We start from the raw sequence: 18,612 nt of genomic DNA, 5'->3' as shown, positions 1-18,612 counted from the left end.
GTGGCCAGTCTCTGAGGTGCTCAGGGGTCTCTTGGGAGTCCTCATTCCTGTTCCTGCCCTGTGGAAGCTTTCTTGCACCTGAGGCTGGCTCCAGTCCCCTCCTGGGCGGTGAGCTTCAGCTGTAACACTGGATGAAGAAACCAGGAGCAAGCAGGACGTTTTCAAAGCAAAGAATGCCAGAGTCTAGAGGGCTTCAGCATTAATCCCCCTCTCTTCCCTCCCTGCAGGGTCAGAATCTCCTCCACGGCAACCCCAAATGTCCCCTCTGCACATGACTATAAGTTACTGCATCCCCAGAGAGGGGTGACCCAGGAGACAGAAACCAGAGAATGCAGTAAGCAGAGATTCACAACTGGATGAGATGCAAAGGGGAAAGGACTTCAGAGGAATGTGTAGTTTCTCATTCATCTATAGGAAGCTTTAAAAATTTTTAAAAATATATAAACTGACCTCAGACAAGCCCAGCACAGTTAACAAGCCAAACAGAACCAAATCAAAACCCCTTGCCTCTTCAATAATGGCTCTGTCTTATTACCCATGGGACAGGATCATAACTTGTTCTGGGTCATTTGTCACCTTTGTCCTGGGCTTCAAATCTAGAAGTTTAGATTTTTTGGTACTCTCAGTTTCTGTCCACATGGTTCTTTGAGTTTTTTCCTAGGCAGCTGCTAGAAAGATTTTGATCAACTGGTCAAAGATATTAAAGAAGTCAATGTTGATCAGTAGGAAAATTTAGAGTGCCAGATAAAAGGTGTCTGGGGTGGCAGTATCTTGTCAAAGGGCTGGAGGTGATGCGTTCACTTGCTTTGGAAACAGATTCGGGAATGTGACGGCAATGTGACGCAGACCTCGCTGCTGAGGCGAAAAGGACGTTAGAATTAAGGGACTCAGAAGACATCAAAGTTAAAGCGTTTCTTGTTGCCCGGAGAAAACAGAAATATGAAAGCATCTGCCTGGGGAGTATCAAGGTACTCCTTTCACTTCTCCAGCAGAGAAGCAGCAGGGACAGTGATCGACTCTGAGGAAGTGAGAGGCCCGGAGAGCTTCCAGCCCGGCCATCCTAACACCACCTGAGAATTGGGGTGCCTGAGACAGCCCTCAGCACCAGGCTCCCAGCCCAGGATGCTCTTTGAGCTCTGTACTTACCTTCCAGTAGCTTTTCCTAGAATCCCCTTCCTGATAAAGTGAAATGAGGGGTAATAGATGGGCAATTTACACGAGTTAGAAAGATGCCCCCTGTTGGGGAGCTGACTTGGACAGATGCATTCCGAATTTGCAGGGTTCACTGTGACGCTGTTCCTCAGAGCCCGTGCATTCTTCATTTAGAGTTTACCAGTCACTGTATTTAAGCTGGAAAGACTCAGGAAATGTGTGAATGGGAGCCTAATACCCAGAGTACCCCCAATGAAATGTAGAGCTTACTTGGAGATGTGTTTGTTTGTTTGTTTGTTTTCATCTGTTCTTATCCCCTTGGCCCTAAAAATTATCCAAGCACAGTCATCCATTGGGTATCCATGGGGGATTGGTTCCAGGACCCACCTAAGATACCAAAACCTGCTCATCAGAAGCTTGGGCACCGGGCTCAGTGGCGTCACTTTGTCTCCTGTCTCATGGTGACAAGAACCCCTAAGGTGTTTGCAGTTCATGTCCACAGCGAATCCAATCTCCTGTTTCCCACTTCATCCCTCCTGCTCACTCGGACAACTTCTTTCTCAATAACCTTCAGCCAAAAGGGAAGTGGAAGAAATATTCATGGCGAATGACGTCAGTAGAGCTGACGGCACCCCGTGTTCTGCTGCCTTCAAGATCAGAGGCGGCTGTTATAGATATCTTGATTGATTGCAACAGAAGCCAAAGGGTATGGCTCTTACTTACTTCAGTGATTTCAAAGCAACAAATGTAGATATCCTATCTGTCTTAACCGATGCCTAGGGATTTTGCAAAAAGGAGGAAAAGAAAGACGTCAACAACAAAGTGAATTGTGTATCTGTTTACTTTTGATGTGTTCTATTTGAGATAGTTTGGTTTGAAGAGCTGCTTTTCTTGATCATAGCATATGTATCTGTGAGCTTAGTGTGAGGTTTCTCAGCCTTAGCACTATTCACCTTTTGGACTGGATCGTTCTTGGTGGTGAGGGCTGTCCTTTACGCTGTAGAATGTTGAGCAGCCTCCCTGGCCTCAACCCATTAGATGCCAGTAGCACCCTCCAGCTCTCACCAAGTCATGACAATCAAAAACATTTTCAGACATTGCTATACATCCTTGGGGGAAGGAAGTGCAAAATTGCCTGCGGTTGTAAATACTTGCTTAGTATACAAGGTGTGCGGTAATGCAGATCTACTCAGCATTTCCCCACAAAATCCACAGCTTACTTGCAGTTTTGTTTATTTGTTTGCTTGCTTGTTTTCATCTGTTCTTATCCCTTTGGCCCTAAAAGTCATCTAAGCACAGTCATTCCTTGGTATCCATGGGGGATTGGTTTCAGGACCCCCTAAGATACCAAAATCTGAGGATGTTCAAGTCCCTGATGTAAAATAGTGTAGTATTTGTATGTGATCTATGCACATCTTCCTCTGTACTCTATATTATCTCTAGGTTACTTATAATACATCATACAATGTAAATACTATGTAAATAGTTGTTAGATGGCATTGTTTGGGGAATAATGACAAGAAAAAAGCCTAAACATGTTCAGTACAGATGCAGCCATCATCTAACTACAAGGTATACATGTCAGCAACAGTATAACATTTTCTGGAATTATTTTTCCCTAATATTTTTGATCCTTTGCTGATGAAATCCGTGGGTATGGAACCCATAGATACAGAACCCATGGGTATGGAGGGCTGACTGTATTTTTTCTCCATTGTGGGGGGTTAATTAATGCCCTAGTTGTGTCATTCCCATGCAGAGTTAGAGAAAATGGACAAAGATATTTCAAAGCAAAGAAGTCTAGTAATGTTACAGAAGATCTGGCAGCACTTGTCTTCCTTGATGGCTTCTTTGGATGGCCTCCTTGATTTACTGCGACAGCCATTCTTCACCTTTCAAATACTTCAGAATTCCCTGACAGATTCCTACAAAGATTCCTTCAGCTAGGGTGGAGCCTGATGTTTGGTTTCTGGGGTTCCCATGGAATTTCACTGTGCATCTGGAGGCTTATGCCCTGGGGAGCATCTAGTACTTCTCCCCCAAGCTGGGTGCCAGGCCTCAGGCAGCTGGATTCACCCAGGAGCAGATTGGACAAGCCATCCATTTACTTGTTCACTAACTATCCAGCACTCCGGATGTTTCAGGCACTGTTCTAGGTGCTAGGGAACACCCTAGTGTATGTATCTAACCCTGTACCCAGGCTTTTTTTTTTTTTTTTTTTTTTTTTAAAAACACAGTCTTGCTCTGTCGCCCAGGCTGGAGTGCAGTGGCACCATCTCGGCTCACTGCAACCTCTGCCTTCCGGGTTCAAGCAATTCTTATGCCCCAGCCTCCCAAGTAGCTGGGACTACAGGTGTGCACCACCACCTCCAGCTAATCTTTGTATTTTTAGTAGAGGTGGGGTTTCATCATGTTGGCCAGGCTGGTCTTGAACTCCTGACCTCAATCAATCTGCCACCTTGGCCTCCCAAAGTGGTGGGATTACTGGCACAAGCTACCACTCCCAGCCTACCCATGTTCTTATATCTGATCATTTCTGTCTGAGTGTGTGTCATCTATTATTTGGTATTTTTGTTTGTTTGTTTTTTGAATTTCTTTTATTCAGTTAAAGAGATTTCATCATCCTATAAGACCCCTCAGGTGTGAGCGGGAGCGGAGAGAGCTGGAGAAACAAAACACATTAGCCCTGTGGAAAATCACACGATTTCTAAGAAAGTTATGGTTATGATTCTTAGGCTTTCTCTGTGGGAAGTGTTTCATTGTCATTGTTTTGTTAGGTCGGTCAGCTCAGAGGTGCTGAAGGCAGTGCTTACATTTTTGCAGCAGGTATATATTGCAGTGTGGATTGAACCAGGGGCTTCCTGCTGGCCTTGTATTCTTAGTTTGTTAAGGCAAATGGCCTCTCCAAGTCACTTCCCACTGAAACTAAATCCCAGAGGAAGCGGAATGAACATGGATAGAAACCACACTAGGAACCCACAGAATACCCACAGCAGACTTGATGGATTGCTGTGAAACAGACCTGGCAGGGACCCATCAGGACAGGCCATGGCTTTCTGGAGGCAATAGTATATTCTCCCAGCCTTACTAAGGTGGTTAGCTGCCCCTAAGGTCTTTGGAGTAGATGCCCCATTTGGTAGGTGTTCTTTGGAATCCATAGCTCTGGCAGCCACAAGTCTCAAAGGGAGGAGCAAATCAAGGGACATTACAGAGCAGGAACTATGTGGAAAGGGATGTAAAACCAAACCGGCCCCTTCCAAGTCTGCAGCTAGCCACCCATCATTTTAAAATGAGTGGACTCAGTCATAGCAAAATGAAAGGAAAATCAGCAGACCCAGGACTTAAACCCAAGAATCCTCATGTCTAGTGCAGTGCTTTTCCCGTCCTGTCCACAGAGGAGAAGCCTCTTCCACAACCAATGGAACCATCTCAACAGTTTGAGAAACTGAGGCTCAATATTTTTCTTCACCCAAATAGCTGGACCGTTGATTCTGGAAACTGTGTTACCTGTTTGTCTCCCTGCAGCATAATATAACTGTGTGTGTACATTCAAAAGAAGAGGATTTGAAAACATCTTTAAGATGTGTGACCGTTTTCCAGTCTCGTACTACAGAGAAGAGGCAATGTGATAAGACAACTGCATTAAAGATGAAAATTGAAATAGGCTGCTGGGAACTGGTCCAGAGGAGAAGTAACATTTGTTACTGAAGCATGGGCGAAGGAGGAATTTTTTTTAATATGGGATTTGAGATTGGCTCAGTCTGGATGATGGTTGGTCATAACTCTATTCAGCACCCATGACAGCATGCTTGGGTGTGATAATGAATTAACCAGCAATCAATGATTTGGTTCCTGAATTAGGATGCTGAACTGGGTACTGATGGGAGGACCCTCCCCATCCAAAAATTTAAAGGGTGGCACTTCCTTGTTCTCTTGTACCTCCCTGTCTCACTTCATTCCCCTGAGATACAACGTGAAGCACTCCTGCCACGTGGGTCTTCATTCCTAGAAAGAGTTCCTGGCCAAAATGCCTTTCTCTTTTCTTTTGCTGATAAACTGGGTTGGACCATCCAGGGAAGATCCTACAAAGCCAATCCACTGCTCCCCTCCTAGAGATCTTGTCCTGGGCCCTTTACCCTTCACAATCAGCTATACCTCTGAAGCAGAAGCCCCCGCTGTCCACCAAACAGCTACCCAGTCCCCTGAAATACTTCCAGCCACAAATCTCCAATGTCTTTGGTCCAAAGCATCCTACCACAATAGCATGCCTGCATCAGAAAGTTCCTCTGCTATCTAAAGAGGTAAACCACCAGTAGTCTCTCTTGACCACAGAAAATTTAGACTTTTTTATAGAGACCCAGAGTGTGCTGATGAGAAGTAGCACATTACCTAAGGTAGAGAGCGGGAGTGAGCCCCAGAGAGAGGCACAGGAGGAAGAGAGTGGGGCAGCACTGTGTCCTCATAGGAAGGGGTGGGGTAGGGAGATCAAAGGGAGGGGTGTTTGGGGTGAGGGGACTGGGAGAAGTGTGCAGAGGCAGTGCCCTTAGGTGCCCAGAATCTGTAGGTTGGAGTACCGTGCTGAGCACAAGGTATATAATCAGCTCAAACACTTTCTTTCTACCTTCTGGTAGTTTGCAATCTAAAGAAAAGGGAATGCCTGTACAAACAGTGCAGTGTGTTTTTATGCACAAAAATCTCACCGTAGAAAAACTTTTGATAGCATATACTAATATAAAAGGCTGATGAAATAAGTGAAAAAAATTTTAAGTTGCAGGAAACTATTTTCCATGTAAAGCTATTTTTTAAAAAAATAAGTTTGCGTGCATGAGTACATATATATATGTGTGTGTCTTAGTATTTCAATGAATATATACATATATGCCTATTTTCACCTAGATAATTTCTGGACATATATATATAAGAAAATATGATTTTGAAAGTAAGCCTATAGGGAAGGCATTTATCTCTCAAATTATATCCATCTAGTATTTTTTTTTTTTTACAGTGAGCACACATTACTTTCATGACTTTTAAAAAAAGGGAAAAACTTAAGTATTTTAATAATAAATAAGAGTAAGAATTATAGTATCTCTTCTCTTTGGAGAGGAGAGACCGGAGGTTGTTGGCTCTGAAGACAGAAGCACTCACAGGGTGTCAGGGTGTGACAAGGAGAAAGGCATATGCGATGTTCTAGGAGAGAGTCCAGGACACTTTTCCATAGAAGGATGTCAGACTCATTAAGCTGCTTGGTGTTCCCAGGAGCCAAAGAGGGTCCTCCTGGCATTGATCTACAGTGCTAGGTCTGTGCTTAACCAGCTTGCTAAATAAGGAAAGAGGTCTGAGTGATTACTTCTATTTTTGTTTGCCTGTAAATCTGGATATTGGACCAAGACAGTGTTATATCTAGTACACTCACAAATGAAAACATAGAAGATGACACTTGGGAAATCTTTGAAATTTTAGGGTAGGCTAAGATTTCTTAGAACACAAAAGACATTAAGCTATAAAAGAACAAAATGGTAAACTGGACTAAATAAAAATTAAAGACTTCTACTTATTAAAAGACACTCTTAAGAAACTGAATAGTAAACCATGGACTGAGAAAAAAAAACATGTATCTCACAGAGGACTTATATTCAGAATATTTTTTAAAATCTTACAACTGAGTAATACTAGTTGAACTACCTAACTAAAAAATGGGTAAAAGACTTTAACAGACTTTTCATGTAAGATACGAACGGCCATCAAGCACATGAAAAGATGCTCAAGGTTATTTGTCATTAGGGAAATAAAAATGAAAACCCCAGTGAAATATCACTATATATCCCCTAGATGGCTAACGTTTTTAAAGATTGACAATTTCAAGTAGTGGCAAAAAAAATATGGAGCAACTGGAACTCTCCTACGTGGTACACCCTCTTTGGAAAACAATGTAGCAATTCTCTATAAAGCTAAATATACATTTACTGGCAATTTTCCAAGAGAAATGAAAACACGGGTTTGAAAAAGACTGGTATAAAAGTTCACAGCAGCTTTTTTATCATATCCCAAACTGGAAACAATCCAGTGTCCACCTACTGGTGAATGAATTGCGGTATTTCTGTTCAGTGACTACCACTCAGCAATAGCCATAAGGAATGAACTATTGACACCCCATCTTTGATGAATAACAGAAGGTGGGGGGTGGGGAGTCATAGGTGGATGCTCTACAGATCCAAAGCACCCCCCTAAATGTGCCTTGGGAATGCCCCACTTAGGTTCTCCCACATGTGTGATTATTGATGGAATGCTTTTCCTTTAAGGTTTTCTTTCTCTCTTTCTGTTTTCTTTCTTTCACTATGTCTTCTTTTTATTTGTGTCCCTCTACAGTTTCCTTTAATGTGTTTTTGAAGAATACTGAAATATTTTCTTTAATTTTCTGGCCATATAAATAGGAAAAGACTCCAGACTTCCTCCCTGTGTTTCCGCTTGTTCTGGGCCCAGCAAACCCCCTGGCCACCGAGAAAAACTTTGGGTACGAGTCACCTGCGGAGGCAGGGACCATGTAGCCAGGCCAACCATGGTCACCTGTAGCACTTGCATTCTCAATAATGGCAGAGACCTTTTGCTTGGCAGGAAAAAATCGTTTTTCTTGGCTACCCCCTGAGAAAGGAAAAGGCCCTTTCTAAAAGGAGGGGCAAGAGGGAAAGGCCTGAGGCCTTAACAGCCCCCCTTAGGCACTGCTTGTCCCTTGTGACTTGTGAGATGCCAGCAAGAATGCTGGGGCTGTGAGTGCTGCTTCCAGGCAACAGGCCCTGTGGGGGACCAAGAGACCCGGGGCGGTGGGAGCCGCAGGGTCAGTGGGAAGAACTTTTAGTTTTTTAGCTGAATGGTTTTATATATAAATATATATTTTTTTCTATATCTTATGTATTTATATATATTAAATATATAAAATTCAACTAGTCATTAACATATAAACTATTACATATAATAGTATACATATATTAACTATTATATGATAGTATAAACTATTAACCATTGTATATAGTAGTGTATATTAACTATTATATATAATAGTATATATAAACTATATAAGGTTTATATACTTTATATTATATAGTTTATATTATATAGTTTATATTACATATAACATATATGTTATATATTATATAATTCAATATGTTGTTATAAACTTATATACAACTATTATAAACTAATATATAGTTTATAATATATTAACTATTATATGTAATAGTAGATATAAACTATAGTTTATATATATAAAATATATAATTTATGTATTATAAACTATTACATACAACTATTATAAACTGATATTTTGTAGTTTATATATTAACTTATAAAAAATAGTTAATATATAAACTGTATACTATTACATATAACAATATATATTTTATTAATGATTATATATAATAGTATGCATAGTTTATTACATATTATATATAAAAGTACTTAATATATACTATTATATATAATGGTAAATATACCTTAATATATATTATTATATATAATGGTTAATATACCTTAATATATAATATTCATATACATATTTAATGTGCATTGTAGTTAATATATTAATATATAATATATATTAATATCAGTGGGAAATGGTGACTATTTAAGGTATTTCACCCCTGGAGTGGCCAAATATATAAACTATATATATACTATTATATATAATAGCTAATATAGTATGTATATTATTATATATAGTAGTTTATATACATTAGTTGATGATTAATGATTAATTATATTAGCTAATATATATTATATATAATAGTTACATATATATATATACTAATATCAGTGGGAAATGGTGACTGTTTTAGGAATTTCACCCCTAGAGTTGCCAAATAAGTTAATTTACTTGTTTCTCATATAATGTACTTATTAAAATAAACTTTTAGTCCATTATGGAGTGTAAGTAACAGGCCTCCTGCAGGCAAAATAGAAAAAAAACTCTTCAGAGTCAAGTTCTATTTTTTTTTTTTTGAGACCCTGTTTTCAGGAACCAGCGTCATCCATATCATTAATCGCTTGTGGGCGTCTTTTTACCACATCATATTACTCCTTTGGAATTAAACCACACGTATAAAGTATGAAAAATGTACTTTTTTAAACATTAAAAAAGTAATTTTCTAGCGTAATATCCAAAATAAGGTGCCATGGAGCCATTAGGAGTAAATTGAATTTTTTGGTATGTTATTTGTACAAAAACTGACAAGTGCGAGCCCCTCGTCCCCCATCATTAGTCATTGGATTTAGCGGACACAGAGGCAGTAATCTGCAAGGGAAGGCATTTTGATGTCGACTTCAATTGCACACTTCATTTATTTGGACAGGGCACAGGCGGCAGCTTCTGTCACGCGGCATCACCGCACTATTAGTGAATTTCGCCCCAGGGCAGCTGGGATGCTGCGCTGGGGCAGATGTTCTTTTCAGCCTATTCAGTGACCATTCTTGGGGGTTGTTTACTGTTGCCATGGTGACCTTCATTTCCATAGCAGCAGAGTGCTGTTTCTCAGAGGAAAATGAATTTAGTTATAAAAGGATAATATTTTTCTCTGTCTCTATATAACCTGCCATCTGTCAACTGGTGGATCAGTAAGGATTCAGAAACCTATTAAGAATTATAGCAATGGAGTGATGAGTATTTTTTTTTTTTTACCCATATTAAAAGCAGTAATAGAAGTGGAAGCAAACATTGTGCCCTCAACCTCAGAACTTTACTTTTTTCTTTATATTTTAAGTGCTTTTTTTTAATGCCTTCACCACGTCCACACCGCTCTTACAAACACATAACCTCGTGAAACACAATTTACATTCTGCTGACAAATGGAAATGACCAAATGTCTTGTTTGTATCTCACTAGATGCAGGTGTATTTAATGCTTTCTTGATGCTGTGAGCTTTCCCCAGTTCATTAAAGATTCGTATGGCTGAAATTCTATTGTCACTGACTCTCCTGTTCCTCACCCCACGGTAAAAGCTGTGGGGGTGCATAGATCAGCAATTTATCAGGAACATACAGTGCAAATTATAAAATTAATAAAATGAGAAGAAACCATGCTTGTGTGATGAAAAATTTACTAACACGATCCTTAAATCTCATTCTAGAATACCTTTTCTTCTTCTCAAATCCCACTGGGAAGAAAGTCGCCTTTGGGATAGCTCATCTTGTTCCTGGATATTTTTTTTTTCTCTGTTGCATTCATAAACTGTAACTTGCAGGGGGAAAAACACACACACACACCGGCCCCGTTGTAAATAATGTTATTTATTGGTTGATTTTTCCAGATCCTGACATTGATGCTGCCAGTGCCATGATGCTTTTGAATACTCCCCCTGAGATACAAGCAGGTTGTGAGTAGATATTTCTATAGCCTACAGCACCATAGTTTGTGAACTTAACCTCATTTATACACCAGGTCATAGGAAGAACTAATGCTAAAGTAGAACTTCCCTTATAGAATCACTTTAAAAGCTACGTAAGTGCATGATTACATGCATATGCATATAAACATGCAGCCATGCATATGTATGAATGAATGCATATGTATGAATGAATGCATAGGTGTGTTTCCAAGATGAGAAAGTTCTCATATAATTTCAGGACTTAAGACTTGGGGAAAGGGAAACAGATCCTTTAATGAGTCCCAGTGAAGAGGCCTTCCTTGCTCCTGCAGGTATTGTTCCTGTGAGTTTGTAGGTTCTCCTAGAAGAGGCTGCATGGGGTCAACTTAACCCTAATGGACCTGAGCAGTACCCATTTTTAGAAATTTCTTTCTCTTCTGGGACCTCATCGCTAGGCTGCCATTTTGGAGAAGAGTCTAGTGAAATAGGCCTGTTGGAGCCTGGAATATCTTTGAAATGAAACCACGCTACCAGCTTGGACCATTTCTATTCAGTTTCCCAGGCTGCCCCAGATAGCAGGGTAGGGCTGTTTAGCTAAGCAGGACTCCCATCCTCACCTTCTTTTTGTTGGCCTTCAACAATGTCAAGTTTGAGACAGCATTTCCTTACTGAGACTTCTCTTCTCACTACCTGAGGTTTTTACCATCTCTGGAGATAGTCTACCATGGTTTTAGAAAGATCTCTTCCCAAGGGATGAAGAGTGACTTCGAACAAAGATACCTGTCCCTTCCTTCTCCCCACTCGAGGTCAGTACCAGTGCCCACATCCCACACCCAGCTAGAACCCTGTTGAACACACAGACAGCTGGTTTACCAGGGTCTGCTCAGCTTGTTGTTAGGACATTGCTGTGTTACAGCCTCTCACTGATGAAACACGGTAGTGAGGAAATAGTGACATGAAGCAGCAGATGCCACTACAACACCACCGCTTAGGGGCTGGCACTCACCTGTCTCCTTCTTATGGCTAGGCCTTCAGCTCATTTTGGGTTCTGGCTCTCTGAGGGCCACATGGCTTGCTGAGCAGTGGGAAGTCCCTGCCTTTGGAGTGGATGCTACTTCACACAGGAAAACATCTATCCTCAGACCCAAAACAGGTGCCTTTTGTTAGTATTGGACTACGTGGAGTTCCAGGCCATCCGTCATAGCCCCTCTGCTTGTCCCAGCCTTCCTGACAGCTTTAGGATATTTGACTCCAACCTTTCTTATTTGTTCCTATTTTAAAAGACCCAAGAAATTCAGCTGAGCATTCTCAGGGAGACTTGTTCCTCTGCCTGGAGCTGCCGTTACCTGTTCCGAACAGTCTAGAGTTCTGATTCTCTCTTTCCAAACTCAGACCTACAGCCATTGCAATGTTGGACTGCCTACACCTCTGACATGCAAACACCACTGCTAAGCAGATGTGTCACTGGCCTAGTTCTGTAACTAGCAGTTAACCTGGAGTGTGGTTTTTAAATGATGTTTCATATTTCAGAGAAATGTATATGTTTTTAAATTTTTTTTTTTAAATAAACTTCCATTCTTAGATGGCATTGCAGGAAAAGTACAGACCAGATTGTAATCAAGTTCCAGGCTGAAAAGATTTCTAAAATTAAGTTGCATAACTCAACCCAGTGGAAACATACTGATTTCATCAGAGCCATGTAAGATTCGAGCACCTTCCTTTGCACCCAGCCACTACACAGTGATCATTAGTTTAACAAAAATACTTCCAGCTGGTTGCTGAAGTTCAGAGGGAAAATGGGATTATGGGCTTCTGCTAGAAGAGGCTACATGGGGCCAGCTTAAACGTAATGGACCGGAGCAATACCCATTTTTAGAAATTTCTGTCTCTTCTGGGACCTCATCACCAAGCTGCCATTTTGGAGAAGAGTCTGGTGAAGCAGGCCTGCTGGAGCCTAGAATATCTTTGAAATGAAACCAAGCCAGGCAAGGGGACTGATTGATCCTTCACAGATCCTCAGCAGCTTCCATAAACATCCATGATTACTGGATTCTTGAGCATAGGTAGGAAAGGAAAAAGGTTTCTCCTGATGAGTTGACAAGTGAGTTGTTTTCAGTGTTCGCCTCCCCTCTCCATCTCCGTAACATTCAAACTGTAAATACTTCTTTTTCCAGGGTAGCCACGGTCCTATTTACATTGAAATGCTGAATTTGAGTTTTACAAGTTCAGTGTTCATGTTTTGAAGCTGTAGGCTCATTTTTAGAAGGCTTTTTTAAGAAGGCTATTACCACTGTGTGAGAAATCCAGCCACAGCCTTCATGAAAGCCCCAGGCCAAGAACGGGGCTCCAAGACAGTGGAAGGAAAGAACCCGGGGTGCCTACAAAGGTCACAGAAGGAGACGCTCATGGACAGGAATAACAGAGAAGTAAATGTGAAGACTGGGCAGAAAGCAGGGACTCCACCTTTGCATTCACTGTCCCATCTGACCGCCAGCCCTGGTTCAATGCCCTGGAGGTCAAGGGCAAGCATAGTCAAGGAGCAGGTTGTAAGGGCCCCAAGGATTGGAGCAGTACCTTAGCAAGGGAGTGAAGATGCATGGAGCGTCTTCTCTGTGCATTTGGGAAGCCAGCTGGCCAATCCTCCCCATAAACCCAACCAGAGGAATGTATCTGCAGCTTGTGGTTAGCTCTTTCTGACTTCACTCTTTCTCCATGCCACCTTTCTTTTCATTTTACATTGCATAACGTTATTTGCCCTGGGATTTGAGGCAGTCCTTTGCCTTCTTAAGGGAGAAGAATTACAGACAGAATGATTAGGCAGTCATCCCCTGCCCTGCCGGCATCACCCAAGGTTTGGAAAAAGTGAGAGGCTATTCCTGTGCAAAAATGGTTAAAGGCAACAGCCAGCCAGCCACAGTGGTGGTGTGTGGGCAGCCTATGTAGGGGTGTTTGTGTGCCTGTGTCCCAGTGTGGATATATCCCAGGTCTTCTCTAGGTTGAGGGGTCCTGCCGCTGCCCATGAGTGGGGAGCGTGGCTTCGGAGAGCAACACATTTCCTGTCTGCGCAGAGCCTGCCTGTATTCCCCCGTGGGCTGGTGCTATGGCTGGGCTCTGTTTATAGAGCTTCCTCGTGCGGTGCTATTTATAGCCCCTTGTTTTCACCTCTTGGGCTGCTAGATGCCCCTGCTTGCATGGGGGCCACCAACCTAGTCTCTGCTGTTGTTCTGCTCCCAGCAGATAGAGGCTGGCCTGGATAGCTGGAAGTCTTTTCCTTTGTCCTCACCCTTCATAGCCACTCCAGGTCACCAGATGGCAGCCACTTAGATCTTTTCTCTTCCTCCTACCCTTGCTCAGCATCTGTAAAGCTAGCTCAAGGCCGGCAGACTGGCCACAGTCCAGGGTCTGAAGCTGACTAGGTTGCACAAAGGAAATGGCTCAGACGCTGGTGAGAGCCCCAGGCAGAGCAAGCCTCTTTATCATTGGAGGGTCCGTGTTGCCCCAAGGGAGCCCAGCACACCATGTCTTGCTTGGGCTGGAGTCCCTAGGGGTCCCTCCACCTCTCGTTTCAGTCTAATGCTTCACTTGCAGTGCAGTGGCAGTGTGCACCTAATAAAAACCTCAGGCTACAACATTTTGTCCTCCTGGCAGCATCCGCTGTGCATGTGACATTAGCCCTTTTAGACTTTGCCCGTTTGCAGCATAGGAGAAACATTCTGCAAGGAGAGCCACCATGTCTCACACGCTCTATAGGATGCTGCCTCCAGAACAGTCAGCATGGGACACGGCTGGCTCATTACCCCCTGGACTTTGGATTATGCTCCAGTCAAATCCATCTGCCTACCCCATCCTCCCCACCCTCAAAATGGCTATGTAGACTTATTCCAGCTTCTAGTATCTCCTTAAGTACCTACTTTGCAGTTCCCCTTTGACAAGCCCCGTGAGTCAGCTTTAACCCCAATGGAGGACTTGTTAGTCAGGAGAAGCCAGATCTCCATTACTCATCTTCAAAGGCTTATATAATCCCTGGTTGGAAGGTTCCCAGAGACGAACTCTAGATAATAAACAAAACAACAAAATGGAACGAGGGAAGGGGAGGGATTGGGGGAAGGCGGTCCTCCCCCTGCCTGGAACTGGGATGTATATCAGACACACCAGGCACAGCAGAGGGAAGACAACCAGGAAATAGGCTGTGTCTCCCCGTGCCAGCCCCCTCCCCAGTGTGCTTCCAAGTAAGCAGGTGGAAAGGCCGACTTTAGGGAAGGGAAGGATTAGCGGAATCACCTGCTGCTCAGCTTATGGCCTCTGAGAGAGTTAGCCAGGGCTGCCCTCCAAAGGCAGCGGCAAGAGCTCAGAGGTTAATTTTAGAAGTTGTGAAAAACCAAGGAAGCTAAGCCTCAGGAGGGGAGCTGGGGAAGTGCTGAGGGACAATGTAGCGTGGAGGAGTTTGTCTTGGACCTTAGGCTTTTTTTTAAGATTCTCAGGATTGCGTTATCCCATTTAGATCATAGCATCTACAATGAACAGTGCTGCTCTGTTTGGCTCTCTTCTTATGTGTGAAGGTTGCCTTCTTGCTAGTTAAAACCAGAAAGCTTAAGAGTCCCTCTCTAACTGCAGAGAACGTGGTTGATGGCAAGTGTGGGGAAGTGTGGCGCCAATGTCCCTCATCCTGAGAGCCTCAGGGGTGGGTATTCTCTCATCTAAAAGATAAATACGTAACTGGCCTAACCTGCAAGGATGATGCTAGAGGCCTGGGCCTTGTCTGGAGAGAGCCACAAATCCGAGGGAGAAGTTGACTTTGAATGTCCAGCCCTTTTGATGTCTTACATAGCTGGAGGCCAGTGCATTTCAGTACATCGGGTGCATCAGATTGGCTGTAAAGGTTTTGGTCTTTCGGTGTCTTAATATGCTCTGAGGGAAACAGAGTAAAAGGAAGGGAAAGAGTAGATTGCTGGTAGAGAAAAGGCTGAAGAATGGACTCATGTTCCCACCGAGCTTCCTAATGTAGAGTAGTGAACTGTGGGCCTCAGAATGCCTTTCTCTAACAGAGCCATTTTAGACTGGCTGTGACTTGTTCTTCAGAAGCCACGTTCCTGACACTTGGGGATGGGGACAGAAAGGAGAAAGACAGGGGTACAGTTAAGTGTCACAGCTGGCTTCTGGCAGCTGGTGAGCAAACACGAACACATCCGCCATCTCTCCATGGAGAGCACTGCCAGTGATGAGGACGGAGAAGTGCCAGGGTTGGCAGAGGCAGCATTTAGTTGCAGCTCATTTGAGAACAAGCTGCAGGATTCAGAGGAAGAGCTGAGTCTACATGCCAGGAGTCTTGTGAGGTTCAGGAAATAGCTCAGGGAAAGCCTATTAATGCTGCAAGAGAGCTTTGTCCATGAGATTCTCTTTGAAGTGAATGCTGTTCATTAATCAGAAAGATGTTTTAATAGGTAAATGCAGAGTTAGGAATAACTACAAAAAGCATAATGGGCTGAAAGTATTTCCCCATGCCCAGACCCCATTCAGCCCTATCCTTGTAGATCATTAGTAAGAGGATGCTGGAGAGGTGATATAGGATGACAGAAGGATGATGGTGACGATGACGATGATGAGCTTACATAACGAGCCAGCCACTGAGCTAAGCAGTTGACGTAGCTTATCTTATTTCATCCCCAGAGCAATCCTACAAGGTATGTTTAAGCCTGCTTCACCAGTGAGGAAATGGAGGCCCAGGAAAGTGAAGGCACTAGGCCAAGGCCATAGAGCCAGTGATGGGGCAAGGCCGAACTGAGGCTGTGTGGCTCAGAGCTCACACTCTTAACCACTGCAGTATACCTCATCCCTGAGGGTTCCGTGAGACAAGGAACATCCAAAGAACATGGTCTCCAGTAGGAACTTGGTGACGAGTGGCTTCCTTTCCTAGTTTTCCTCTCTGCTGGCCATGCCCCTGGTGCTTACAGGTTCTGAGTATTTGGGCAGAGGACTCTGTCATGCCACACTGTCCCCAGGGGTGCTTTTCTTCCTTGATTGGCAGATGGCTTGACGACCATGCCAGGGTTAAGAAGAACTTGCGCTCCCTAACTTGGATTTGCTCTGTTCCCATTCCAGGGCTTCCCTCGTCTTTGTCCAACTTTACGTGTTTTGGGTGTTTTTGCTGCAAGGGTGGCTCTGATATGACACGCTGTGCACAAGGGGAACAGAAGCACCATAACAGCATCTGTTGCTCTTCCAGCAACTCTGTCACCAGGAAGATGGCTACATTCTTCCAGTATGGTCTGGTTTCTGTCCCATTCTGTTCCTTATGGGTTTTCAGCTCCTCTGAAGTGGAGAAAGCACAGGCCGCCTCAGGATTACTCTGTGGACGTTGATCATGTTGATGACGATATTGATAACCAACATGTATTTTCCAAATACTCATGCCTTCATTAACTCAGTTAAGTCTCCAGAGACCCTGGGTAAATATCATTTTTGTCCCCCATCTTACTTACGGAGTTTAAGTAGCTTGCTCAGGGGACACGGTCAGTAATTGACAGAGATGAGATGTAGACCTAGGTTGGTTTGCAGAGCCTGGCTGTCAGCTGCTGCAGCGCAGGGCACTCCTCTGCTCAAAACCCCTTAATGGTTTTCCCACTACCCATGGGATAAAGTCCAAACACATCTCATTTCTGCTAGAATTGTGTGCTGTCCAAAAGCAGCCTTTTACTTCCTAGAGCACATTGTGCGTCATTAAAAAATCACTTCCAGGTCTTTGTATGTGCCATTTTTCTGCCTTTGAACTCCAGTTTAGTTGACACTTCCTACAGGAAGGAAGCCTTCCCAAATACCCCTGAGTTTGGGTTAGGTGTCTCCATCCTTTCTGCCTCTAGGTCCCCTGTCCTAGCATGTACCATAGTATATTTTCATTGCCTCCTTAATTCATTCTCTCTCTCGCTCACTCTATCTCCCCCTCCCTCTTGCTTGTAGTTACCTTATATCCCCATCATCTAATACATAGGAAAGTACTTGGTAAAAGTTTTAGTGTCTGTATATGGGAGTGTAATAGTTTTTACTGACATGAATTACAACTGTGTTAGAGATTTTAAATATTTAAGTTATTTATCAGCATGGTTCATTATATCGGACTAAGTTGTTGCTCTACTTGAGGTCCCTAGTGATGGATATATTAGATCAGAATTCAACTGAACCTGTGGCTATCTGACCATTTCTAGGAGACTGCCGTACTCCATAATTATGGAAATCCTCTCCCACAATCCCCAAAACAGGCAAATAAAAAGCCTATCATTTTAGACAACACACATACGTTTCATCCAAAGCATCTATCTACAAGAGTTCTGCTGGTTTCTGCATGTGTCTGTCCTTGAGAATTATTGCTATTTTTTCCTCCTATATTTTCTTCTGGAAGTTTTATAGTTTTAGTTCCCACATTTAGGTGTATGATCCATTTCTAATTTTTATATGTGGTATGAGGTATAAGGCTCAAGGTTCATTTTTTTCCCAAATGGATCTCTGGTTGTTCTAACGCTTGCTTTTCCCTCCTTGCATTATCTCAGTACCCTTGTCAAAAATCAGTTGACCACATGCGTCTATTCCCGAATTCTGTTCTGTTCGATTGGTCTCTATGTCTAGACTTACGCCAGTATGACAGTGTCCTGGTTCCTGTAACTTTATAGGAAATCTTGAAAATCAGATAAGATTAATTCGGTAATACAAACTTTAGACATTCTTTCTTATAGAGAATTTATCAACTGTGTAAGACATGATAATCGGCTGCATACCGCATTCTTGCAGTTCTGTGATTTGAAGATACTTGGTAAGTCTCCTGCCTCAGATAAGGTGGTCTGTTAGCGGAAATCAGGCTGATAATCAGGAATGGTAGGAGCTACTGATCTGGGTCTGCCTGCTCTCACAATTAATTAGGGTAAGTTACGGGGGAGATTATGGAACCCCGGACTGTAATAGTAGTACTGACTTAGGCGAGAGTTTCCATTCTGTCACCCATCCCACCTTTTGTAAGACCTAGTAACAAAGGCCTTATGCAAACCAGGAAAATAAATGGCAAAAATTATTAGCAAGAAGTGCAGAATGCCCAAGGAATTGACAGTCTATAAAATTA

The 18,612-nt window shown here is 42.8% G+C and overlaps 1 protein-coding gene across 13 annotated transcripts in view; it reads left to right on the top strand.

The window, feature by feature from the left end:
* FOXN3 (forkhead box N3) overlaps positions 1–18,612 on the top strand; it is a 462,140-nt gene that overhangs the window by 417,404 nt on the left and 26,124 nt on the right. For 4 of the 13 annotated variants that reach the window (XM_054447786.2, XM_054447788.2, XM_063651972.1 and 1 more), the window contains one exon: positions 10,452–10,517. The exons of 5 other annotated variants lie outside the window; for them this stretch is intronic. In XM_054447786.2, the coding sequence (XP_054303761.1) occupies positions 10,452–10,517 (66 nt within the window). The remainder of the gene's footprint in view (positions 1–10,451; positions 10,518–18,612) is intronic. 4 more of the 13 variants (XM_063651974.1, XM_063651973.1, XM_063651975.1 and 1 more) reach the window with 1 other exon arrangement.

This window comes from Pongo pygmaeus, chromosome 15 (genome assembly GCF_028885625.2).
Source record: "Pongo pygmaeus isolate AG05252 chromosome 15, NHGRI_mPonPyg2-v2.0_pri, whole genome shotgun sequence".
Classification (NCBI taxonomy): Eukaryota; Metazoa; Chordata; class Mammalia; order Primates; family Hominidae; genus Pongo; species Pongo pygmaeus.
This window is presented reverse-complemented; position numbering and strand designations above follow the sequence as displayed.